General features: G+C 43.0%; 1 protein-coding gene across 2 annotated transcripts in view; it reads left to right on the forward strand.

The window, feature by feature from the left end:
• Positions 1-26,718, forward strand: part of Cdc14a (cell division cycle 14A) — a 143,293-nt gene that overhangs the window by 43,079 nt on the left and 73,496 nt on the right. For both annotated transcript variants that reach the window (XM_041652770.1, XM_041652763.1), the window contains exons 5-6: positions 12,049-12,128; positions 26,240-26,306. In XM_041652770.1, coding sequence (XP_041508704.1) covers positions 12,049-12,128; positions 26,240-26,306 — 147 coding nt within the window. The remainder of the gene's footprint in view (positions 1-12,048; positions 12,129-26,239; positions 26,307-26,718) is intronic.

Consider the following 26,718-nt stretch of genomic DNA (forward strand, 5'->3'; position numbering starts at 1 on the left):
TATCCCTGATGCCACTTTCTGAGATTTCGGTCAGTTGTGGCCCTAACATATTAAATGGAAAATTCCAAAAATAATTCTTGAGTTCTAAGTTGTGCACCATTTCAAGTAGTATTATGGAGAATTGACAAGAAGGATCTCTATGCGCCGCACTAAAATTCTCCTCTGAAGCCTCTTGAGCCAGCCCCTGGCAGTTCACATGACTCTCAGCACCAGTGTCCCCCATGCTTCTACTAGCATGGCCCTTTAAGCAGTGCTTAAAGCACCCCACTGCTTTCCTAACCCAAAGTACCAAAGTCCAAATTCCTACAATTCCTCCTCATCTGGTCACATAGGCACTGCATCTTACAGGGTGAAGATGTCATAAGAAGATATTGAGCCGGGCGGTGGTGGCGCACGCCTTTAATCCCAGCACTTGGGAGGCAGAGTCAGGTGGATCTCTGTGAATTCGAGACCAGCCTGGTCTACAAGAGCTAGTTCCAGGACAGGTTCCAAAACCACAGAGAAACCCTGTCTCGAAAAACCAAAAAAAAAAAAAAAAAAAAAAAAAAAAGCATTCACATTGCTTCTATTAGAGAAGGCTGTTACAATTTTTTTTTCTGTTATTAGTTTTTGTTGTTAATCTTCTATTTGGCCTAATTCATAAGTTAAACATTATCATGTATATGTATGTATATACACACATATGTATAAGCATGCATACATAATTGTATGTATACATACATCTATGTTTATATCTGTATATGGAAAAACACAACATGAAGTCAGTGGGATGGCTCAGCAGGTAAAGTGCTTCCCATTTAAGATTGATCTCTGGAACCCACATAAATACAGAAAGAGAAACCTGACTCCATGTGTACCCACATACATTATACACAAATGTCATAACAATGACCTGACTCCATGTGTACCCACATACATTATACACAAATGTCATAACAATGACCTGACTCCATGTGTACCCACATACATTATACACAAATGTCATAACAATGACTTGACTCCATGTGTACCCACATACATTATACACAAATGCTGTAATAATAAACAAGAAGCAATGAAAAAAAAAAGCCAGTGCAAACCTCCAAAATGCATGTAGCATGAATGGCTTCATGGCTTCAAGTTTCCCTTCTGGATTAACCAATGTGTCCCCTGTGGGTGAGTGGAGGCCTCTCTCTGCTCTAATCCCAAGTCCGGGCCCTTGACTCCCCTCTCCAGTATCACACTTGAGGGCTTTCAGTTTTAATCAACTGCTTTGTTAGACGGTGGCAGTGATGGATCTGTGAGGTACGTAGCATTGGAGGATGCGTTAACACTATGAACCATCGTCCGCATTAGACTGAGGGAATCCCCTTAGCTTGGATGTGGTGAAGGATTAATATTTTCTCTTTCAGGGATGTCTGAGACTTTGAGAAAATCCTCAGGGCTTGCAAGTGAGTTGTAATTTTGGCAATAAATTATGTAATTTTTTTAAGACCTAATCTTTAAATTTAGTTTTTTTTCTTAGAGATACTTCAGTTTTTTCTTAGATACTTACTTTCAGTAAGGGAAATTATGACAAAAATGTAGTTCGCATTTTACAAAGTTCTAAAATAGTTTGGTTTTCCTACCTCCAAATAAGTATATGTATTTGGAAAAATTAATTTTTTTCAAAGGATATCCTGGCTTTGGCCTGCTGCTATGATTAGCACAGAGATTAACACATGTATTAGATACTAGATTTTGTGTCTGACATATTGTACTTCTGAATTCAGGGAAGAGGAAGTTGTTGATTAAGATCTTCTACTACGTTGTTGGGTGGTGGCTCACAAATCCCAGTACTTAAGCAGAGACAGACAGATCACTTTGAGTTCGAGACCAGCCTGATCTACATATTGAGTTCTAGGCCAGCCAGGGCTGTATAATGATATACTATCTCAACACACCCCCCCCCCAAAATCTGGTACAAATAAATTTTGAGATTTAAGGAATGTTTGTCCCAGAACTCCTAAATTCATATGCTTTAGGTTGGTCTCTGGCTTTTTTCTTGCCCCTCCACCAGCCTGGAGAATCATTTCCTCTGCAGAGTTGCTCCGGTGGCCCTGGACATAGTCACAGCGTAGAGAGGCTTTCTCCATACCCCAGCCTTCCCAGGTTCCATCCTCACTGGGCCAGGCTCAGAACTTTTCAGAGGAGGCAGAACCCGGAGGGATGGGATGGCGTGTTAAAGCTGGCGTTCTGGTATCCCGTACCCTTGCCTTAGCAGCCTGGCTTATTTTTGATGGTCAAAGTCCAAGTGCGTACTCCGGCATGAAATAGCCAGCCCCATCTTCCTCGCCTTTTAAGTAGACCCCTTTCTCCCGCTGTGTTCTTTCTCCCTCTACTTCCAGCTCTTTTTTCTTCTTACCAGGCTGCTTCGCTCCTGTTGCTTTTCCTTTCTCATTCTCCTCCTTTTCTTAATTGGCTAATGCATAGAATAGCAATGTTGTGATAACTGGAACTTTTTTCTTGCTTGACACAGAATCTTAGACTTACTCCAACTTAAATTTGATAAATGGGGCTGTGGTGGTACACGCCTTTAGTCCCAGCACTCGGGAGGCAGAGGTAGGCGGATCTCTGTGAGTTCCAATCTAGCCTTTTGTACATAGTAGGTTCCAGGCCAGCCAGGGCTACATGGTAAGACCCTGTCTCAAACAAACCTTCTCATTTCCCTTTCATTGGTAAACCTGAACTGCAAGTCTTTGCTACTGACACGAGAGAGAAACAGCTGGCCTGGGGTATGTGTTTGTGTGTGTGTGTGTGCGTGCGTGTGTGTGTGTGTGTGTGTAGGTGAACATGTGTGCTGTTTTCTTGAAGAAGTGAGGTTCCCCCACTGAACTGAGCCAGAATGGGGTTAGGGGCAGGGTGTGTGGGAATGAGGATGGGAATTCCCAGTTGCTATGGGGAGGGAAGATGGACTTTGTATAAAGTCAGTGTGGGGTAGGTCTGTGGTTGCCTTTACTTGTCTCTGCTCTGTTTGTGGAAATCAGTAAGCTACAGTGTGTAGGAACTTGCTTACTTAAAATCTTTGCATGCTTAAGAGGGATCAATTCTTTTATTTTCTTGGAGGACAATGCTGTCATGTGGCCTGTGTTTGTGAAGTTTAGGCTAATGCACGGACAAATGACCACAGGATCTGGTCTGCAAACTCCCGTCTAGTGGGCCAAGCTCTCGTTTCTCCTGCGTTCTCTAAGCAACAACCCTTTTGTACATACTGGAAGAGAACAACCAGTTCCTTGTTTGTGCTCATTGTTAGTTTTTCTATTCCTGAGCAGGTTCAAAGAACAGGAGGAGCTTACAAGTCACTAGGAGACTTGAGACCTGAGGTTTAGTTTGCACACAGCATGGTTCTGCGCCGCCTCCCCTGCAAACTACTTAAAACTCAGAGAAGATCAGGATAAATACATTTGAAAATTCACTACAATTATTTCTTATTATTTTTTGGAGGAAAGGTCTTGTGATGTCATCTAGGCTGGCTTCAAACTCGTGGTCCCTCATCCTCAGCCTCTGAGTGCTGGGATCACAGACATGTGATCACACTACATTCAGCTAAACTTTTAATTTAAAGAACTATGTTGTTGTTTAAAGTTCCTCAGGCACATGGTCTGGTTACGAGATGGACACTGAACAGCCTGATCTGTCTGCCTTCTTGCCTGCTGGGAGATCAGACCACTGTTTGGTGGGAAATAATCAACCTTGCCTGGGTTCTGTCTCTACTTAGCAGTCTTCCTCCTGTGTGTGTTTAGGAAGTGCTTTCTGTCTAATATTTCTTACCAGTTATTGCAAGAATATCTCTTATCTTTGTCCTGCCTCTCGTTGTCCCGAGCTTTAAATCGGTCCTAATGAGAACACCAAATGCCAAGGAGTATGCACTTGGAAGTAAAATTGATATAAATATAATAAAGTAATATTAAAGTATTTGAAGTAATTTGGATTTTAATTTGGACTCACTGAAAATGTATTCATTGATTTTCTTATTTTTAGAACTTTATTTTTCTCTATTGTTGCTGTGTGTGTGAGCAATCTGTTCACGTGTGGGTGTGGGTGCAAACGTGATCTGGTGAACACGGGAGTCGGAGGACAACTTTGTGGGCTGTCCTTTCATTTTTCATGGCTTCTGGGGATGGAACTCAGGTTGTCAGGCTTGCAGCTGTTGCTGGCTCCAATTTTGAATTTTGATCATGGGAAAATATTTCCAGAAATTGAGAAATTTGCCTTTATAAGTAAACTTTGAAGTTTACTAGTTCATTTGTAAATGAAAGAATTTTCACACCACATGACTGATGTTTGAGAAATTTAAATGGTAAATCATGGCCTGTGTCTGTTACCAGCATCTTGTTCCTAAACATGCTCTGATTCCGTGCTTTTGGGGTCCGCTTTTGGGTTTTGCCCAGAGGTTGCCTCCTGCAGTGGTCATACACAGGCTATGTTTACCTGTGTGTTGTAACATGTGACCTGTGGTTGCTTGTGTAACATGAGAAACTGAGGTGTCTCAGGGGTCACACATTTTCTCACTTCCTTCTCTATCGGGTTTTTTTAACTATCCGGTATGAGACCCCTGGTGTGATTTTCTTTGGTTTGCTTGGCAGAGGCTTGCCTGTGTCCTTATGATTCGACTCAGCGGTGTCTGTGCTGTCTCCGTGGTGGCTTGCCCCAGGCACAAGAAGGCCACAATGTCATTGAAACGGCACTAGCAAGAGAAGTGCAACGGTCCCAGCTGTATAATCAGTTCTGGAAAGACATCTATTCTGGCTGATTATGAAAATTCTGCTTTCCATCAAATTAAATAGGGAGGCACATGTGGCTAATGTCTGCGATTCTCCCAAATTGCCTTCGGAGAGCTCCCACTGGCTCCACTCTGATTGTGCCCACGAGAGGGGTGGAAGGAGCGCTCCTCATCCAAATGAATTCTGAAATCCAGACAATCATGTCTGCTGCTTGTCAGCTGTCTGCTACTCCAAACCCCAAATGGAGATGTAGAGATGCCCTATGAGGCCATTTCAGAGCCAACACAACCTCAAACAAACACACACATGACAGCCACTTCTAGATCTTGTTCTCCAGAAGATGCCAGATGGAGTCTTTTGAGGGTAGACGTAAGCAGTGGGTGGGAGTGCCATGCCCACGTCTTCCTGTCTCCTCCAGTGCACCTTGCCCCTTTGTCTGGCAGAAGTATTGTGTTCCCCATTGCTGATCTCACAGGCTGTGAGTTCTATGGGACTGGAAGGGTAGGAAGAATATCTTCTTTTCTTTTATGCCGGGGTTCAGCCAGAGTGTGCAGGAGACATGATAGTCTTATTTTCCTGTTTTAATTAGAAGACCGAACATGGTAGATTTAGAGGAGAACCAAAATCCAGGCTGTTGTGAACACAGTCGCATTCCTGCTTTGAAGCAGCAGGCTTGCCTATTTAATGACAGCGATTGTCCTACGCTAAGTAATTTCCATTGCTGTAAGTTAGAACAAAAGTGGGATTGTTTGTGCATCTCAGAAATGTGTGCCTTTTCCCTATTTTTTTAAATTACCAAGTTGAATGCAGATATTGTTTTATTTTTCTAGTATGGAATAGAATGGGAGGCTGGGAATAAGAATAAAATGTTGCAAAACATAAACTTTTAAATGTTTTTGTTTATGACAACCAAAGTTTAAATAAGTCTTCAGAAAAAAGTAGTTTACAAATTAAGCATCTTGACATTCAAGAAGTCTGAGAACCAAGTCTTAGATATCAAGGACAGTGCGTTAAAAGTTTCATGATGGCAGACTTTACAGAGTTTCTTGGTGGGTACTGTCTTTAATAGACATGCTTCCTGTGGATACCTGTAGCTCGTTCTTTGCAGGTAACTGGAATTGCTTTCCTCTCTAGTCTCTGTCCCCTTGTTTTTTTTTTTCTCACAAAAGTGCAAATACAAAAAAAAAAAAACATGAATAGTAACAGCAACTGTCCCTCCTTTGCATGCACTGGGTTGGAGAGACCCATGGGCCACCTCTGTGATCCTGTGATATTTTGAGAGCAGATTTCATAAAGCAGGGGTTAGTGCCATTTATTTTAAGGTTGTTCATGCTAAGATACTGTGAGACTTGGAGACAGAAGAGGCAGGATGGGGAGAGGGACCAATGTCTGCACTTTAAAACAGGAGGGTTTCACTGAATGGTGGTCTCATTGCCATGATCTTGGCACTCACAAGGGGCATTTGCTACTGCATGTCTTAATGTTCATATGCCTGGATAGCCTTTTGGGCTTAGTTCTGTGCAATATCCAGATCTGGAGTCACAGAGAAACAGATGGTTGTACCAGTGTTCTTGTCACTGTGGCAAGATAATTGACCGAGCCCCCTAAGGCGGGTTTTATTCTGTAGCATGGTTTTGGAGATTTTAAGGCATCCATCCAGATCCTGTTGATTCAAGGGGAGGCAGAGAATCACAGTGGTGGGAGGGTGGAGGAGGAGGTTGATCATCTCATGGTAGACTGGGAGCAGGGAACAAAGGGGAGTGATTGGGGACCAGGTATAACATGAGCAGCCATACTTCTTCATGACCTACTTCCTCCAAGGAGGCCCCACCTTCTAGAGTTCTTTGCATCTGTCGACAGAGCACTGGTACCTGGGGATTCAATCATGTGAGTCTATGAGGGGCATTTTGTATTCAGACTGTAAGAGTGGTGAACAGGAGAAATTGTGGGACTAAGATTATCTCTTTTTTTTAATCATAAACTGATTGGCCCATTAGCGCAGGCTTCTTATAATCTCTTATAACTTACATTAGCCCATTTTTCTTATCTGTGTTAGCCACATGGTTCAGTACCTTTTTCAGCGGCTTAGTCACATCTTACTTCTTCTGTATCTGGACAGGACTGCAGAGGGAGCTTCCCTCTTTCCCAGAATTCTCCTGTTCTCATTGACCCACCTCTACTTCCTGTCTATTTGTCCCGTCTATACTTCTTGCCTGACTACTGGCCAATCAGCCTTTATTTAAAACATAATTGACAGAATATAGACAATTGTCCTGCACCACTTCCCCCTCTTCTTTTTTTTTTAAATTTTTTTAATATTTATTTATTATGTGTACAATGTTCTGTGTCTATGCCTGCAGGCCAGAAGAGGGCACCAGACCTCATTACAGATGGTTGTGAGCCACCATGTGGTTGCTGGGAATTGAACTCAGGACCTTTGGAAGAGCAGGCAATGCTCTTAACCACTGAGCCATCTCTCCAGCCCCTTCCCCCTCTTCTTTCTCTCTCTCTCTTTCTCTCTCTCTCTCTTTCTTTCTTTCTTTCTTTCTTTAAAAAAACCAAGACCATCCATAGTCCATTTTTTGGGAATGTGGGTGTAGTTTTCCAGGCTACTTCATGCTGGTTGGGGGCGCTGATAATCTTAAGGGGACCTAAAGAAAATTTAGAATTATGATCAAGTCCTGACTTGAGTATACTGTGAGTCTTGATCATCTCAGGCAGCAGTCTTGAATCTGTTCTGGATGTAGAACTCAGACATCCGGGCCATCTGTTCCTACCAGAGATTTCTCAGGTGGTCTTTCTTGATCAAACTTGATTTTTCTTAACTCAGAACGAATCCACAGCCTCTTATTTCCTTTTTTTAGTGGTGTAGTACATTTTGCTTCTTCTGTGTCTGGATAAGACTCAAGTTTATCTCTTCTGTAGTCTCTTGCTATGGTAGAGCTATATGTCAAGTGCAGTTAGGAGTAAGCTACATGTATGTTTCACCATCTAATCTCCCCAACAAACAACATACAAAGGTGGGTGACTTTTGTCAGGGAAGTTCATGGTCCAATAAATAATGTCTCTTCTTCACACCTTCGGAAACGGAACTATAGAGAATTCACGGTGCCATTCATAGCCAAAAGAGCCTACGACTGAACCCTGGGCAACTTGCCTCCTAACCTTTCTTCTTTGTTATCCTGCTCCCTAGTCTGGTGATCAGGGCCTGTGAATGCTGTGTTTCTGTACCCAGAGATCCTTCTTTCTGTTTGTTGTTTGTTTGGGCTGTGACCAACTTTTATAGGGCACTGGCTATGGGCCTTGTGCTCTGTGAAACTGTGAAGACCCAAAAGACATGAAAATTACCTTCATTAACATATGCAGTCTAGCTGGGCCGACAGATGAAATCAGATAACCATAGAAACAAACTAGAGTAGGACTGGAGAGATGGTCCAGCACTTAGTTTGAGGCTAGCCTTGGGCTACATGTGACTCTGTAAAAAAGATAAAATAAAAAATTAAGTCGAGTGACTGAGATCTCTGGGATCTACGTGGTTAGCCTCTGACCTCCACACGAGCCTTGGTAAGCATGCACGTGTGCATGCATACAATTTAATTTTTAAAATAAGTAAAGAAACCTGTTTTCATGTTAATCATATTTGTGATTTAGAAGATAAAAATACCCTTGAGGCTTTATCAGTTTTCTCAGAGTAAGTACCCTTCAATTTCAGCAATTGATTTTCTGTTATTTTGCTTAATAGTTTGTTCAAAAGATGGCAGCCAGAGGTGGGAGTGGTCTTTCCCAGGTAGGTTCTACCTTGCTCCATTGCCATGATGGCTTCAAATTGTCATTCCAGTCATTTCTGAGTCAGTGAAATTTCTTCCAGAAGAGATCTCCAGGAAACGGATGTTACCAGTTGAAAGAGTTAAGAACTAAGGTCACCTGGAGTATGGACAACACCCTTTCCCTTAAAAGAGACCTCCTTTAAACTCTCAGGATGGATGGTCAGGCCTAGCATCAGGTGGCTTTACCCACCGAGCCCTAGATTTATTTTTCTTATTTTAAAAAAATAATAAGACACCCCCCCCCCCCCAAATAAAGCTAGAAACACAGTAAGGCTTGAGGCAATGTTTCCATGCTCATTACCAAATTTATGGTCTGGTTTAGACTTCTATGTGAAGGCAGTTAACGTTGTCTAAGAATCACAGATTATATATTGGGGAGAGTAAATCGTCGGGGCTGCAAATCCCAAGATGCTTCTGAAAACCATATATATTATCATTTATAGGCTTTATGAATCCAGTGACATTAGACTCTAGCTTAAAAGATAGTTTAAAAGAATTGCAAGTAAATCTTGAGAACGTTTTAAGTCATGTCTTGTGGTGGTCTGGTGTTCTGGGAAGTTAGGAGAGATTTGTTATTTGACACATCGACAGTGTGTGATATACACCCAGATGCTTCAAAGTTTAAGCTGTGTATCATAATATTCAGTTGTGTGCTGATTCTGTGACAGAGTTTCCACGTGTCACATGATACAGACACTTTAGATGGCACTGATTTACGGTCCCGGAGGCGCTGCATGAGAAGACTTGGTAGTCTCTTTATATAGGATATATGTGGCAGAAGAGTTAGTCTATGATAGCTGAAGTCTAGGCATCACTGGCTTGTTGATAAACATTACAGATTATTTTAGTTTGTAGTACTCTAATTTTTCGTATCTTTTTAAATAAACCCCTTTATCTCTTGATAGTATGTGTTACGATCCTGCCTCTCTGAAATCTCATATGTAACAAATGGAAAAATCTTTGGTGCCTGGTATGGAACTTAATTAAATAGAAAAAAATCACTTTAATTAGCAGACTCATGTTCAGTTAAAGAGAAGTAACTATATATTAATTTTTTTTTAAATTGAGAAGGTTTGTAGGACTTCCTGGCCTTTATAGAAGTAATGTACGTGCCACTCACTAAATTGGAGTTTAATAAAACACTGTCTATGCCAATGATTTTGTCAAGAGGTATCAATCAGAATTTGGGAAAATTCTACTTGTTGGATTATGTATGTTAATAGCTAGTGAGTGGAGTAGAAAATATATACACACATACACACACACATCCTTTTAAAAGCCAAAAAATAAATCAAAATGGTTTGCTTTGAAATTAGTTTCAGATAACATTTTTAGAAGTGCTAGGCATGTCTAACACAACTTTGGGGCTCTTACTATCAACTATTTTTAGAGAAAAGATATATTAAACATTTCATAACTACTTCCCATTTAAAAAACAAACTTGTTTACACCTGCACAAAAATAATAATACAATAGAATGATCTCTTTTCTCCAAGTGGACATCACCTTGATTCCCCACAAAGCTCTGTTGTTAACAGTTTGAAATCGCGTCATTTTAAAAACCGTGAATAGTTTCAAGAACTGGGAAAAAGGAGTCTTTTCCCCCAGGATGTTTGGAGTGGGGGTGTGTTCAAATGCCTACTCCACTACAGAGTGATGGTGGGAATTTGGAACAATCTGTACATTTTTGGGCTTTGGATTCATTGATTACAAGGCTCGTAAATGTTAGTTTCCTTCCAGGCTTCAATCATTGCCAATCCCGGGCTCTCTCTGTCTCTATCTCTGTATCTCTGTCTCCCTCTCCCTCCTCGCACCCCCTCTCATCTAAGAAGATCTAGCATAGGAATACATACAGCATGCATATGTCCTCTTGCAAAAAGATGGGATTTTGTATTTTAATGAGCGACCGTGCATGCATCTTTCAACAATGAACTCCTGTCTGAGGAGACTATTTTCCCACTCTCCCTAAGCACTTCCCTCCAGACCGTAAAAGGTCAGCCCATAACAGACGCCCCAGGGATCTTCCTGGAATTTAGACGGGCTCTGTTGGGTTTCACTTTGCACCTATTAATAATTTAGCACTGGGATAAAAATAAAAACAAAGGCTCTCATCTTGCGTGAGAACATGGCTCATGTGTGCTAAGTCATGCAGGTGAGATGGGGGAGCCCGGTGGAGCAGGCCTTCTGAAGAGCTTTTTCATGTGGGCCCCGGTGGCTGCCTCCTGCAGCACTCTTGCCTCGAGATGAAAGGGAATTAGAGTAATTGCGCTTTAGGAGGAGGTGTATTTTTACTTTTCAATGGTGACTGTATAAGCTTTAATTATCTAATCTAAACACAGCAGCTTTCCCTGGTAGCAGCCATAGGCAACTTTCAAACACCCATGGCCTCCTTGAGCTTGAGAAAACACTGTTTTATCCTCGGCTCCATTACATAACCCACCCAGCAGGGTACAGTAAAGTCACATTGTAGGGTTAGTTACTGCAGATAGCACTTGAAGCTGGGATTGGTTTAAATGGACTTTTAAAGTGATTTGAGCTGCAATTAGACTCACGATTCTCAGCCTGCAGCCCCAGTGACTCCTGCCAGTGGCAGCGCTGTGGAAGGCAGTTCATCTTGGGTGGTGTTTGTACTTCCGAATCGGTTCCCTTTGGTGGGTGTGCCTCCCCAGACCTTCTCTTCATGTGTCAGTGAGACATGGGAATTTGCTCTTGAGGTTAGGTGTGCTTGTGTGGGGGACACACACACACATGTGCGTGTCTCTGTGAGTATGTATACATGCGTGTGAGGCCAGATGACAGCCTCAGGTGTCATACCTCTGCTGCTGTTCTTCCTGGAGACTCTGGTGCTGGAAGTTGCTAAGTAAGTAGGTTAAGATAGGCTGGCTGGCTAGTACTGGGATTATAAGCACACAGCAGTACACCCGGCTTATCTGTCTATCTATCTATCTATCTATCTATCTATCTATCTATCTATCTATCTATCTTGGTGGGTTCTGGTGACCGAACGCAGGTCCTCACGCTTGCAAAGCGAGCACTTTAATGACTGAGCCATTTCCCCAGGTACTAGCTATAATTTTTTGTCTATTATTTTCTAATATTGTAACAGTATTCAATAGAGAACCAGAAGTGTATATACCTGTAATCTTAGCAGCAGCAGGCCAGGCATAGAGGTATATACCTGTATATACCCGTAATCTTAGCATTTGGAATGGAGAGCCAGGAGCTCCACTGTGAGTTTGAGGTCAGCTTGGCCTGTGTAGTTAGTTCCAGGCCATGGAGCTACAAATTGAAACCCCATCTCAAAACCAAAATAAAACCAGAGAACAGAATAACAAAAATAAAAATCTAAAACACATAAGAGAGCAACAGCTTCCCCATGGCTTGGGACCTCAAGTGGAAGAAACAAATACAAACTTGTGGAGTAGTTAAATTAGTTGTGTATAGTGCTCTAAATCTTACTTATTGTTTGTCTGTCTTAGGTCATCTACTTAAAGAAGACACCAGAAGAAGCCTACAGAGCACTCCTGTCTGGCTCAAACCCACCTTATCTTCCATTCAGGTACAGCTGCTGCTGCCTTGGGCTACACTTGGTGCAGCCATTTCTTAGAGTAAGGGTATGGGGTCTTGTAACTGTCCAGCCGTTGTGACCACGATGCTGTCTGACCTGAAATGAGAACTTTTCTTCTTCCTCTACGTTCTGAGGATAAATATTATTTTTTTAAGCTCCTCCCTCCAACTAGGCAGAAAAACGCATGGCTTGGTCAACCCTTGAAACTTTTTTGTATTTTGACAAAGTGCTTAAAGAGCAGAGGTCCTGATTTATGAGCTAATTAGATTTCAGTAATTACATTGCAGGTTTAACCAACCAGTCTCTCACTGCACGAGCATTAATGGAGCTCTGGCTTTCTGGCAGGGCTACTGATAGACGCTGGACCCACAACTATATCCAGGGACCTAAGATCCTCTGTTTATTACACCCATTCAGGAAAGTTCCCTGTCATTTCAGCACTGTGTTAGTGTGTGTTGGGAGATGGAAAGGTTCCTCAGTCTATCTCATGTCTGTGTAACGTACCAGAGAGTATCTAACCACCCTCCTACAGTCAGATCTGCAGGTCATTTCCTGTCCTTCCCGTTGTGGCTTTTCATTCCCATCGTCTCAGGTGTGTTTTAAGAAGCTAAAGCTACTGTAGAGAGTTTTACTGCTCCATTAGGCACCAGGACAGAACAGTCGTCTGTTGAAAGGTACTCATTATGAGAAGAGGATTTTTTAGGCATGCAGAGGTGCTGGTTCCCTGGTTAAGGCCCACGTGTCTTACTATTTTGACCTTGACCATAACACCAAGTCGTTTTTTCCTGATAAAGTTACGCTTGCACTAAACTGTGTCTCTGAGCCCAGCCTCTCTGCACACTGTGTGTGTGAAGTAAACAGCGCGCCATGTGGTGCCTTTGGAGACAGTGAGGTGTTCAGAGGAGAGGATGCTATTGCTCTTCTGGAGTCGGACAAAAGAAGCCACCTGCTGCCCCCCCCCCCCCATTCTAGGAAGTGAGTTGTTTCTAGTTAGAGACTGCCTGAGGCCATGGAATGTTTTCACAGACCTCTTCACACCTTTCTGGGTACCCACTGTGGCCTTGGCTCCATTACCATCTAGGTTATGACATTCGCAAGGCTTTTTACCCCTTTTATTTTGTTATACTTTTATCTTCATTGTCTAGACAGTTTTCAGTTGTTGCTATTATGTAACTGCTGTTAGCATTTATCCACTTAAAGATTTCTTTTTAAACATCATGTGTCTGTGTGTGGGTCTGCATGTGTATTGTGTGTGCGTACTTGCATGTGAGCGCTTAGTGCCAGCCCCAGTGGTAGTGGAGGCCAAGGGCATCGGATCCCTTGGAGCTGGAGTTACAGATGGTTGTGAACCATTTGATATGGGAGTTGGGAATTGAACTTGGGTTCTCTCTAGAGCACTGTGTGCTGTAGACTGCTGAGCCATCTCTCCACCCCACCCTAGTTATCCATTAAAATGTAATTTTTAAAAAATATTTATTTATTTATTATGTATGCAATATTCTGTCTGTGTGTATGTCTGCAGGCCAGAAGATGGCACCAGACCTCATTACAGATGGTTGTGAGCCACCATGTGGTTGCTGGGAATTGAACTCAGGACCTTTGGAAGAGCAGGCAATGCTCTTAACCACTGAGCCATCTCTCCAGCCCCGAAAATGTAATTTTTTTTATTGCTTACATTTCTTTCTAAAACGGACTATTTTGATAGCATGTTGAAGGTGTGGTTGTCATATTTGTCTGTGCTCTTCTCTGAAATGTCTGAGTTCCCATACATATTAGCTATTTTCTACTGCTGTGATAAGACACCGTAAATGTGACTTAGAGAAGGAAGGGCCTATTTGACCTTCGGATGATAACTCCCGTCATGGCCTAGTGCAGACAGCGGGCAGTGGGCAGCAGGCAGAGCAGCTAGGCAGCAGAGGGCTCACGTCTTCAACCTCAAGCCCTAGCAGAGACTGCTGAATGGCTGAGGCAGGTGGCCTTTAAACAGGAGAGCCCATCCCCAGTGACATACTTCCTCCAGCTACCCACACCACCTAAAGCTGGCCAAATAGCACCTCCAGCTGGGGCTGGGTATTTCAAATGCCCAAGCCTAGAGAAGATATTTCTTTTATTTATTTATTTATTTATTTATTTATTTATTTATTTATTTGTTATGTATACAATATTCTGTCTATGTGTATGCCTGCAGGCCAGAAGAGGGCACAAGATCCCATTACAGATGGTTGTGAGCCACCATGTGGTTTCTGGGAATTGAACTCAGGACCTTTGGAAGAGCAGGCAATGCTCTTAACCTCTGAGCCATCTCTCCAGCCCCGAGAAGATATTTCTCATTCAAACCATCACTACCGTCTGAATGTATATTCTCACTATTCCTAATCAAAGAGTTTTTTTTTTTTTTTTTTTTTTTTTTTTTTTTTTTTTTGGCTACTGTGAACTTAAAGCTCTTCTTCAAAATTTGTTCATTTAGCCTACATTTACTTGAGCTGGCAGTTCTATGAAACCCCATTTCCTGCTTAAAACGTTGACAGTCCTCTTGCCTGTAATTCTCTAGGCAGGTGGGATCCTAGCCAGCCTAGCCTAATCGGTGAGCCCTCGCCTCAACTAAACAAGATGGCCAGCCCCTGGGAACGGGTTCTGCACGTACCTTCTCGTGCACTCACACACACATAAACATGCAAGTGTATTTGTCTTTCTTGACTGTTGGCCATCCCTGGTGCGCTGTGGCCCTTTAGAAGTGACATTGGTTGCTTTACTGTGTGAAGTCATTCCTGGGGTGCTCTCCTGAACGTTAAGGCATTTGGTGTTGGAAATTGTTCTTTCTCTTGTACTAAGAATGGCCAATGTGTTTATCAAGAGCGACTGTAGCTGAAAACTGGAGGGAAGGGATATTTTCTTCCTTTGAGTCTTTCTGTCCTCAGGACCGGCTTGGCAGCTGGCCTTTGTGGGAACAAGGGACTTACAGTTCTGGGGGCAGAGCCAGCAGAGTTTGACTTGGCAAGCCTGGATGAGTTTGGTTGCGGCTTCTCCTTTTCAGCATGCCCCAAGCTAAGTCTATGCCATTTTCCAAGCATTTTATAAAGTCAGATTATTTGCTTCTTGTCTAAAGACCCATAAGACCCCTGTCCTTAGGGAATTGTTTTTGTGGCTAGCCAGTGTTAGTGGTTGTCAAATCTGTACTTTTAGATACTCATGCAATTGTGAAAGCTTCAGGTTTTACAAAAACATGAAATATTGACTAAATTGCATACTCTTGAGATTTACGCATGCATGTGTGCATATGTGTATGCAGGCACACAACAGTGGAGGTATGCTGTCTTCAGGTGCTGTCTGCCAGTTCTTTGAGTCAGGGTTTCTCACTGGTCTGAAACGTGCCAAACAGGCTAAATGTGCTGGCTTGAGCCCCAGGAATCCACCTGTCTCTGTCCCCCATACTTTGATTACAAGCATATCTGGGAGGGGTTGGGAGAGGAGAAGTCATAATCAGAATATAATGTATGAAAAATTTCCTTTTCAATAACAAAAAAAGATCACAAATAGAAAAAAAAATCTTTAAAGTCTCACCAAAATCGTTCCAAAACACTACCACCAAACCAGCAGCCAAAACCCAAACCAAACCAAACCCCAAGCATGCGTATAGCATTGCGCTATATTTGGGTTCTGATGCTCAAACTCAGGTCTTCTTGCCTACAAGGCAAGCACCTTACCAACTAACTGTGCTGCTTCCTTGGGTCTTTGGAGTTTTAAAATCAGTTTGGTAAGGGTTTTTATTTTTGTTTGTTTGTGATCACTCCTATATGTGCCAAAGTCAATTTGTGTTCTAGGATAGCCCAGGGAAACCCTGTCTTGAAAAACCGAACCAAACCAACCAACCAACCAACCAAACCAAACCAAGCAAAACTGAACCAAACCAAACCGAATAACAATAAAACAAAAAAGAAAGAAAAAGAAAAAAAATTAAGGGGAGTAAAGTCACTCAGAAAATAAGACCCAGGGATGTAGTTTTAAAGACTTATTCAGGAAGCATGGTAAGGAAAAAAAGATTGCCAGATGAAGAGGGAGTCAGATGGCCTCTCTCTAGCTGTCGGTGTGTTGTTTTGTCTTTGAGAGTTCTGGGTAAGTCCAGAAATAACATCTGTATGCCATGTCACTCCCAACTCCCCCTGATCTAGCACCTCCACCCCCAAGCTTGCCCAAGTCTGGAGTCTCTGGCTGTTAGGTCATTGTTCCCAGAGTCAGGCATACTCCAACTTGTCAGAGTACTTCAGAAGTTTTATGATGGTATCGACACTCAGGTTCCAATACCGGAAGTTCTGATGCAGCTGACGCCAGCTGAGATCTGGGTATTGGCTTCGGAATGCTTTCCGTATGACCCTAACGTGTGAACTTGTGGCCACTTAGAGAAATGCTCTCAGATGATAGAGGAAATGAAGCCCAAGCGGAATGATCAACGTTTACAACTTCTCTCTTGGGAATTTGTAAAGCATATTCCTATTTAAAAGAGTTGATTGACGTTGAATAATGAATCCATCTGTTTAACCCAAAAGTTTCCAACATACAGATTCCCTCCCGATTAACATGAGGCAGAACTACTCTCTGGAACATTCTAAGGCAGGTTTCCTGATTCACACCTGGGTGGAACAAAATGATCCCTTGGGATCAGAATAATTTGCTATGGTTTTGTAGAATTGTTTTTGTGCCGTTTCCCGAGAGTCTGGGAAATAAAAGTTGCTTTTCAAATAGTGACATTTTTATGCAGCATGAACAGGGCTAGCCAAGCTTTCTCCCAGAACATCCTGAGATCCTTAGCGATACTCTAAACCTCCCACTGACAATCCTTTAATGCCACTTACTCTGCAAATGGACTCCTAGTGTTTGTGTTCAGGGAGGTGTTTGTTGTGTTTGTGGATGACCCTTTGTGATGACTTGGTTGCTGAGCTATGAGGCTGAACCTTAATGGGAGATCTCAAAAGCAATTATTGTACATCAGTTGGGCATGCCAGAACCTGCAGTTCTTTTAACAAAGGCGCAGAAGGGTCAGCCACTTAGAACTTGGCACAAGGATACCTTCTTTGAAGCAAAGCAAACATATGTTGGTAGATGTTGGTGATTATAAAGCCTATATCTTCACATTAAACATACCAGATACCTGCCAGTTTAAATATGGCGTCATGATTTTTTGTCAAAGTTTGTTTAGTAATTAACTTTTTATTTCAAAGGGTAACAGTTCTTTATCACATATATATTTTTTCTGTTGAGTTTCAAAAATGAGTTTGTGATGGTTTTGTTTGCTTGTTTTTTGGAACAATTTAGTTCTGACTGTCCTGGAACTGGCTCTGTAGACAAGGCTGGCCTTGAACTCAGAGAGCTCCTTTTGCCACTACCCCCAGAGTCTGAGATTAAAGGCGCGTACCATTGCATTTGGCTAAAATGTTCTTTTGACTTTTTGTGGTCTTTGGGGTCCGTCCAAGGACTACATGGATCTTTTATAAATTATTGATTTGGGTGCTTAGCAATGGAGAAGAATTCAGTGAGGTGGACAACAGCTGGCTTCTGCCGTCCAGCCTGCTTAGTCTGGTTTGAACAGCTATGCAATACTTTCTGGAACTTGGGTAGCCATGAAAAATAGACTCTTACCACCTTTTTCTTCTTAATAAAATGGCAGTTAAACACCATTTACAGAGCCTGAGACCAGAAACAACCTAAAGTTTTGTGACTCCTTAAACTCACAGGGAGGTGAGATCCAGTGCGCGCGCTCTCTCTCTCTCTGTTTCTCTCTCTCTGCCTCTGTCTCTCTCTCTCTGTCTCTGTCTCTCTCTCTCCATCATCCCCCCCCCCCAATCATATGGCAGTGATTTGTGTTATGAAAGTTGGTTCAGGATATTTTTTTCTGTTATTACTTTTGTGGGTTCAGATACTGGTGCCAAACTTGTGTTCTCTCTGTGCCTAGCAGTTTCGGTTGTTCATCTTAACACCCGAATGATAAGGGACTGTAACCACTTGCCTTTATGACAATTTTCCATTATCTTTATTATTTTAATTTTTTTTTCAAGACACGGTTTCTCTGTGTAACAGTCGTGGCTGTTCTGGAACTCACTTGGTAGGTCAGGCTGGCCTCGTTTCCACCTATCTCTACCTCCCGAGTGCTGGGATTAACATTATTTTTATTTTTAAGGAAATGTGGGCTGATGAGATGGCTTAGTGGGTAAAGAATTTATATTGTGTAGGGATGAGGATCAGAGTTATGATCCCCAGAACCCACGTGTGTGTTTATAACCCCAATGCTGGGGGTGCAGGAGGGCATGGACAGATTCCAGTGCTTGCTGTCAGTCAGTATCGGCAAATCTAGGTTTAGAGAGAGATGCTGTCTCAAAAAGGAAGTTGTGGGGCTGGAGAGTTGGCTCAGTGGTTAAGAGTATTTGTTGTTCTTGCAGAAGATTCCCAGCACCCACACTTGTGGTTTACATCCATCCATAATTCCAGTTCCATGATATCCAGTGCTCTCCTCTGACGTCTGTGGGCACCAGGCACACACATGCACAGAAATACATGTAAGCAAAACACTCAAAACATAAAAAATAATTAAAAAAAATAAGCTGTAGGGAGCTGGAGAAATGGCTCAGCAGCTAACAGCACTCTTTGCTCATGCAGAGGACCCTGGTTCAGTTCCCAGCGTCTTCATGCTCATAGCCATCTACTACTCCAGTTCTAGGGGACCCAAGGCCCTTTTCTGACTGCTTAGGACACCAGGAATGTATGTGGGACACGCATATGCAGACAAAATATTCTTGCACATAAAAAGTAAATAAAAATTAATAATAAAAACAAATGAGAGAAATATTGAAAGACACCCAATATTGATATCTGGCCTCCAAACATTATGTACACACACACACACACACACACACACACACACACACAGAAAATCTGTATTGTTACGTGGATGTCAGTCAACAGTTGATGAGAGGTGCAGAGCAGAGCTCTGTGACTGTCTTCTGGTACTATACCTAGTTTCATACAGGTCTGTCTTGGTTGTTTGCTGTGACTCTTTAAGTCGTGAATTAGAACCAAGTTCTCATTTCTTTCTTTCTTTGGATGAGCCAAGTGATTTGTCTGAAATTGGATGTTAAGTCTGAAAAGCGTTGGACCCTGCCCTCATGAGGTTATTTGGCTTTGTCCTTTCAGGGGCAGCTTTGTTGTCTCCACAAATTATTTTCATCTTGTTGATCTAAAAGCTATAAGCAGTCCAGTCTGTCGTTCCCTGCAGGCCTTACTCATATGCAATCCATCTGCTCAGAGGTTCGAAGTTCTCAGATATTATGTAGTATTATGCTATCATGTAAGATGGACACAACAGTGTCCAGTTTTCAGGGATTATATAATATAGGGTCATACAATATAGACACAACAGTGTCTAGTTCTCAGGGATTATGTAATATAGGGTCATAGAATATAGACACAATAGTGTCCAGTTCTCAGGGATTATGTAATATAGGGTCATACAATATAGACAAAATAGTGTTAGTTCTCAGGGATTATATAATATAGGGTCATACAATATAGACACAATAGTGTTCTCAGGGATTATATAATAATATAGGGTCATACAATATAGACACAGTAGTGTCCAGTTCTCAAGTCTAGGGCTGCACTGTTCACTATGTGCTCCTGAACACTTGGAATCTGTCGAGTCTGAATTGAGATAGATTGCAATCAGACGTTAAAGGGTGAGCTGGTGGGGGTGGCTTAGTGCGTGAAGCACCTGCTGCTGGACCTGATGACTTGGGTTAGGTCTCTGGGGACCGACATGGTGAAAGGGAAAGTTGTCCTCTGACTTCCATGTGTGCACCGTGGCACATGTGCACACACATGTAAGAGGTAACTCTCAGACATGAACACATTTTGGCTTTGTCAATCAGTACTCATTGATAGAGAAGACAGAAGATAATGACCATAAATAGACAGAAAGGATTTGAAATTAATGCAAAGAAATTTGTTCTTGCTACTGAGAAATGAGGCTGCAGGCTACTCGAGTTAGCAAAAGGAATCCTAAAATATCATAGACCATTTTCTCTATGACCTCCTGAGCTTCTTTGTCTAATTTGAGCTTGTAATTAGAGACATTTATTTATTACCTATTTTGTACCAGGTGCTAAGGTGACATTGATGAACAATAAATGTATAGTTCCAATACTATTACAGACACAGAAGTCAAGAGCCAAAATAAACATCCCAGGAGACAACTTTAAATTGTAATTACATCCAAGTGTAAGGGATAGGAGTCTAGAAACCAGATCTAGCTCAAGGTAGGGTTGGAGACCTCCCAGAGAGCCATGATCTTTGAGCTGAGGTCAGAAGGTACCTAAGTAGAGATGAGAAGAAGGTGTACGGAGATACCCTGAGTAGAGGAGAGGAGAAGGCACAGACACTAGCAAAGGCAGAGGTTCTGTGGAGAGCCACGGGTGGCCAGATTTGAACTGCCAAGCGAAGGCCACTGAGGCAGGACACAGAGTGAGTGGACCAGGAGAAATGATGCTGAGAGGCAGGCGAGGGCAACCATCACGGGGCTAGGGGCTTTACCCTGAGGACAGTCAGGAAGTCAGGAAGGAGATGTGCTTTTAAGAAACACCCCAGTTTTAGTGAAGAAAACTGGTGAGAATGTCTAGGAATGGTTACGTCACTAGAACTGGGAATAGAACGCTTTCTGGTGACCCCAAGAGACAGGGATGCAAGTAGAAAAAGGGGCCAGAACTTGACGGACGGTGTGAGTTGTGTTATTTCAATTTGTTTTTTACCTACGATGCCAGAAAACTAGTTGTTGCTAGTGATTTTGGGTAGGGGAAAGATTCAAGATTCTCTCTCTCTCTCTCTCTCTCTCTCTCTCTCTCTGTCTGTCTTTTTCCCCCCACCTTCCCTTTTCTTCAAGTTGAAGCTGTCTTTGAACTCTTTGTGTAGCTAAGAATGACCTTGAATTTCAGTTGTTCCCTACCGTGCACAACTTTATTAAGTGCTTTGGATCCATTCTAGGGCTTGTGCATTTTAGACGAGAATTCTACCAACAGTGCTATATTCCCAGTCCAAGAGATTTTCTTCTTTCATAGTGAATTTAAGATGATAATAATATTTTCCAAAAAAATTTTTAGGTGGTTTTTTTTTTTTTTGTTTGCTTGTTAAGATGAGATCTTGCTATTTATTTTAGGCTGGCCTCAAACTCATAGAAAACCTTCTGCCTCAGTTCCCAGGTCCTGGGATTCCAGGCACATGCCCCAGCACCTGGCTGCTGTACTCTTGTGTAGTTCCTAGATGGTGTACTAGAGAGAGAGATTTGAGGGCCACTGCAGAGATGATTCTGAGTTAAGAGGGTGTCCCCTCCTGCCTGCAGCATCAGCACCAGCTGAGAGCTCTAGAAATGCAGGGCCTCAGGCCCTGTCCTAGACCTGCTGATACAGAAGCTCCACGAGGCCTATCTGTCTGTTTTTAAGGAGCCGCCCAGGTAATATTGTTGCACATAAAGTCTAGACAGGGGGTCTGCAGCGACAGGAGTTGGAGCCTGGGTTGGCGCTTGCTCAGGCCTCCCTCTAGAGACCGTAAAGGATAGCTTTGCAAGGGAGGTTCGCGAGTAACGATAGAGAAGTAGAACGAAAGCCTGGGGTCCTGAGAAGAGAGTATGAAAAAGAGAGGGTGACTTCTTGCTGAGATGATGCTTCCAGAATGTCCCGAGGATTGAGAGCCAGCAAGTAAATCCAGAGACACAGCGGATGAGAGGTTGCCAAGGGGTTGGGAGAGGAGTGGCTGCAGAGGGATAGTTTCTTCTGGGTGTGGTATCAACGTTCTGGACTGGATGGCAACAGGATCGTTCTATGCGCACTGAACACCATTAAAAAGATGAAGAGGGTCTTCAGTGATCCCATTTTTAAGAGAGAGTCAGACAAGGTGGTAGCTGAAGAACCATATGGAACCGAGCAAGTTTCGCATGACTGGCTCTTTTTCAAAGATGACAGAGGCCTAAAAATATTTAAATTTTGTTGTGGAGGGGAGTCTTAGGAAAGAGAGAATCCAAATCCTTGAGTTATGACTCAAGAGCAGAAAGGGACTTTTCATCAGAGCCCGGTATTTCCCAAGCTCCTGAAGTCCTTTTTTGTTTTTATAACACAGATTAAAAAGCAACATTGTTGGCATGGGCTCTTCCAACTCTGCAGGTTGCCTTGGGCAGGTGTCTTGGTGGCTTTCAAGGGCATCTGCTCTGTTTACAAACAGCTCTTACTGTTTTGCTGTTCTGAGGGTGATGAATATCCACAGGTCAGGTTGGTTTCTTTGATGGATTGGAACATTGCTCCCTTGGAGTAAAATCTTTCAGCTTCTTCAGTGAACTCTCAAATCCCATTTGAATCAGTTCCTGCAAGCTCACCTCAGGAAGGACCCAGTGTGACCACTTCTCCAGCCCTTTGAGAATTTTTCTGTTAATTACTTAGTATTCGTTTTTCTTGGTCTTCTAATTTATTTCCTATTTATCTACCTGATTTCCAGTTTAAAGACTGTGCACCCCTCCCCACCATCCCTGTCTGGCTTGATTTTGGCTAAAGGAAGCCTTTAACAAGAGTCCACAGGACATGGTAGATGGACGGGTCAGTGTTCTACCTTCCCTGGCATTTGTTTTTGTGTGTGTTTGCTTTGGCCGTCTCTGCCCTGTTGACTCCCTTGCAACTGTGTATGAGCCAGATACCCCTAATAAGCCCCTTCTCTCTTGCCCAGTCTGGGGACAGGATTTAGGATCCTGCGGTTGTTAGCTAATGGTCATGGGGCTCTATGTATGACTGCGTCTAAGCCACTCGGCACAGTAGGCTTCTCAAGGCTTGTTGTCTGTCCTGGAACGGAAGATAGACTTGATATTTGCTTCCCTTATTCTACTTCACTTTGCAAACCTTCTGTCTTTTTAGCCTTCAGTGAAAGCAGCATGGTGCACCAACCCTGTCCATGGCATATGAACTTTCTTCCCACTGAGTCATCAGAGTTTGCCCGTCAGTCACTGTAGTAGTGGGGCTGTGAAGGTACAGGGGATGTCATGGGAATATCAACATTCTCTGCAGGCATTCGGGCAGCCTGGGCCAGGCGCTTCCTCATGTTTATATACCTGTTCAAGTGTGTCTAGGGGGAGGGATGGACTCGGGGTATAAGGACCTCCAAGTCTCTCTCTTCTACGCGCACACAGGCATGTGTGCACTGCTTGTGTATGAGTAAATCCACATGTTTTTGAGACAGGAATTCTCGCTGGCCTGCCACTTGCAAAAGAAGTGAGGTTCTCCTGGGCCCCATCTCTGTCTCCCTGGTGCTGGGAATACAAGTTCACCACCATACCACATCAGGCTTAAAACAAAACAAAGCAAAACAAACAAACAAACAAACAAAATATAGATTTTGGGAATCCAGTACAGGTTCTCAAACTTACAGGGCAAGCAATTTCTCACCTGAACTGTCTCCCCAGGCCTTAGATTAAACTCGAAAACACTTAAAGCAGCACCTTTAAACCTAGATTTCCCAAGAGACTTTAAAGTCAGTGAGGAGAAAAACAATGTATTTTCAGTTTTACTCTCCTTCTAGTTTCTGAGATCAGAGTCGATTGCTAATGTTGGATGGTAGCTAGAGTGGGATCCGCAGTGTGGTGGTCACAGTAGAAATCACAGGCAGACACGTTATCACATTGCCGATCTAGCTTAAGATAGTATCTATGCTTATACTGTCTTGAAAATTAAAACAGTTACCAAATCCAAGCATGGCGGGGGTGGCCAGGGAGCTTCTCTGTGCCAGGCAAGCACGCTCACACTGCCGCATCCCCTCTCCAGTTCCAAAGCACTCATCAAGGTGTTGTGTTGCACATTCTGGTTTTATATTTTGGTTAACTTGGCTTAAATTTAATTGAGTCCCCTTTCTGTTAATCCTATGTATTTTATCTTATGTACTAAAATCATACTACAATAGAGAATGGGTCTGTAAGACACTATCAGACCGCTGGTCAAGGGGTTGCTGAGATATTTATCTTTAGGATAAGTCCTCTTCTCCTAAAAAGAGAGTGTGCACAAAGGAATCCGTATTCCTATAAACTAGTAGCTCATCTCAGACCTTTTCATGGACTGTGGAAAGGGAAGTGTTTTTTTGGACCCTTGAGTTCAGATGGCGTTTAAAAACAACCTGAGCAGAGTCACTGCAGCTCCCGTTGAAGTCTGATTAGCCCTCCCTGTTCACACAGGCTGACAGAAGTGTGAGGGCTCACGGGACATCTGTTAAGCTGTGCTAAGTCACTCTTTCTATGCTATGCTATCGGATACTGAAGCTCTATCATGAAGCGGTTGCTTTTTAACTCACAGCTTGGACACCACAGGGTCAAGCTTCCTCGCATAGTTGGCGACATAACACTTGGTCTTGTGTTAATTACGTGTGAAAGGCAGAGTTCCTCTGGCACCCTCCCGGGATGCTGCCCTTGAGCCAACCTCGTTGGGGACATCTGACTGTGCCAGGCTCAGTGCTTAGCAGTCCTTTGTCTTGGGTCAGCATTGGGGCCCAGCTGAGGGACTGAGAAACTCAGGGTCAAGTTTCTTGCTGTGGACACCTTGGAACGCTGCTCCTTTTAAAGCGCCAGGGCCAGTTCTTGCTTAGCTGACCCGAACTTGATACTTGAGGTTTAGGTTGCCTGAAACAGGCCTGTTAAGCCGCTCTATAAAACAGCCCGGAGCCCTCAGTCTTCAGTACAATAGGCTTAAGTATTATTTTTAATTAGAAACATGGTTTTTGACTGGACAGATGACTCAGTGGTTGAGAACATAGATTGTTCGTGTGGAAGACCCAAATTCAATTCCCAGGACACGCCTCAGGTAGCTCACAGCTGCTTATAATGACACCTTTAGGTGTGTCTGACCTCAGACACACACACACACACACACACACACACACACACACACACATAGATACACACACACATTAAATAATTTTGGTTTTGGGTCCCGGTCTTTTTTTAAAAATTAATTTATTTTGTATGCTTTGCTTATGCATATGTCTGTGGGAGGATGCCAGGTCCCCTGGAATTGGAGTTACAGACAGCTGTTGAGCTGCCGTGTGGGTGCTGGAATTGATCCTGGGTTTTCTCAGGTTCTCCCAACCACTGAGCCATTCCTCTCGCTCTGTAGACCAGGCTGGACCTCAGACTCACAGAGATTGGCCTTCCTCTGCCTCTCGAATGCTGGGATTATTGTCGTGCACCCCCCCACTCCCCCCCCCCCCGCCTAGTGGTTCCCCAGTCTTCCTGAGAACTCTTCATAGTGCATTCAGAGCTTCTGTTGCTCCCAGAAACTGAGCGAATTGGTGGGTGGATTAACTGCATTCTTCTTATTTTCTGCCTTGTTGTGGAGGGGTGGCATACATGTATTAAAATAACTACTAGGTTCTGTGGACCCTCGTCTGTTGTCCCCCTGGCTCTCTACCTTTTTAGGCTTGGATGAACTGGCTCCTGCCGGGAGGTTGTTCCCCTCCCAGAACACTTTTATAGTCATGCATGCTTCATTTGAAACAGCTCCATTCACCATTATTAAGAGTAGTCATGGACCAAGTGTCCTGAGACACTCTGTGATCTCGGTTCTTGGGAAACAGAAACAGAGAGATTACTACAAGTTTGAGGCCAGCCTGGTCTACACAGTAAGTCCCGGTCAGCTTGGACTATATAACAAGATTGTGTCACCCCTCTCCCAAAGGATAATAGTGACTATAATATATATAATATGTGCTTATTATATATTATATTATATTATATTATATTAGTGCTTATGAAGTGCCAGTCATTAGATGGAGGACCTCACGTCATTTTTATGACATTTGATAACCAATCCTGTGGATGATAGCGACTGTCATTATCTTCCTTTGGTATACGAGGATACCAGGTTTTGGTAGGTAAAGGTACTCCTTCAAGCCTGTACCCATGGCACACAGGGTGGGAATATGAATGAAGTCTCGGGCTCTTGGATCTGCGGTGAGGTCCGGCCTGCAGGCCCAACTGACTTGGCAGTTTCTTAATTGAGAATCTGGGTGCACGGTTCTAATGTCTTTATTTGTGCTTGCAGGGATGCATCCTTTGGAAACTGCACGTACAACCTCACCATCCTTGACTGTTTACAAGGAATCAGAAAGGTAAGGCTCTCTCTCTTTTCGCCAAAGCTGGGAAGGGATAATTTTCAACACCCGTGCCTGTTGTTGGAAGGATCTAGAGTCAGTAGCAGAAGGTTTTTCACTTCCTGAATAATTGATCTGTAAAATACAGTCAGCCTTCAGTTTCTGTGCTTTTTTTTAAAATTAAAAGATTTATTTTTCTTATTCTTTGAAAATTTTATACATGTCTATGATGAACTTTCATCGTTTTTTGTAGCCTATTAACCTTTTTCTTCCCCTACCGCCTCCTATACTTTGGTTCTTTATTCACAAATCCAGCCAACCTCAGATTGAAAATATTTGGAAGTGGAGAACCCACTGGGACAGGAGAGTGGTGGGCTGTGGGCGAGGGGTGGAAGAGAGGGACCACCCTTCCCCGTTTAAGCCACTTATT

The sequence above is a fragment of the Microtus oregoni genome, unplaced genomic scaffold (assembly GCF_018167655.1).
Source record: "Microtus oregoni isolate MIOR12 unplaced genomic scaffold, Mior012 000000F_ref0000247, whole genome shotgun sequence".
In the NCBI taxonomy this organism is placed as follows: domain Eukaryota; kingdom Metazoa; phylum Chordata; class Mammalia; order Rodentia; family Cricetidae; genus Microtus; species Microtus oregoni.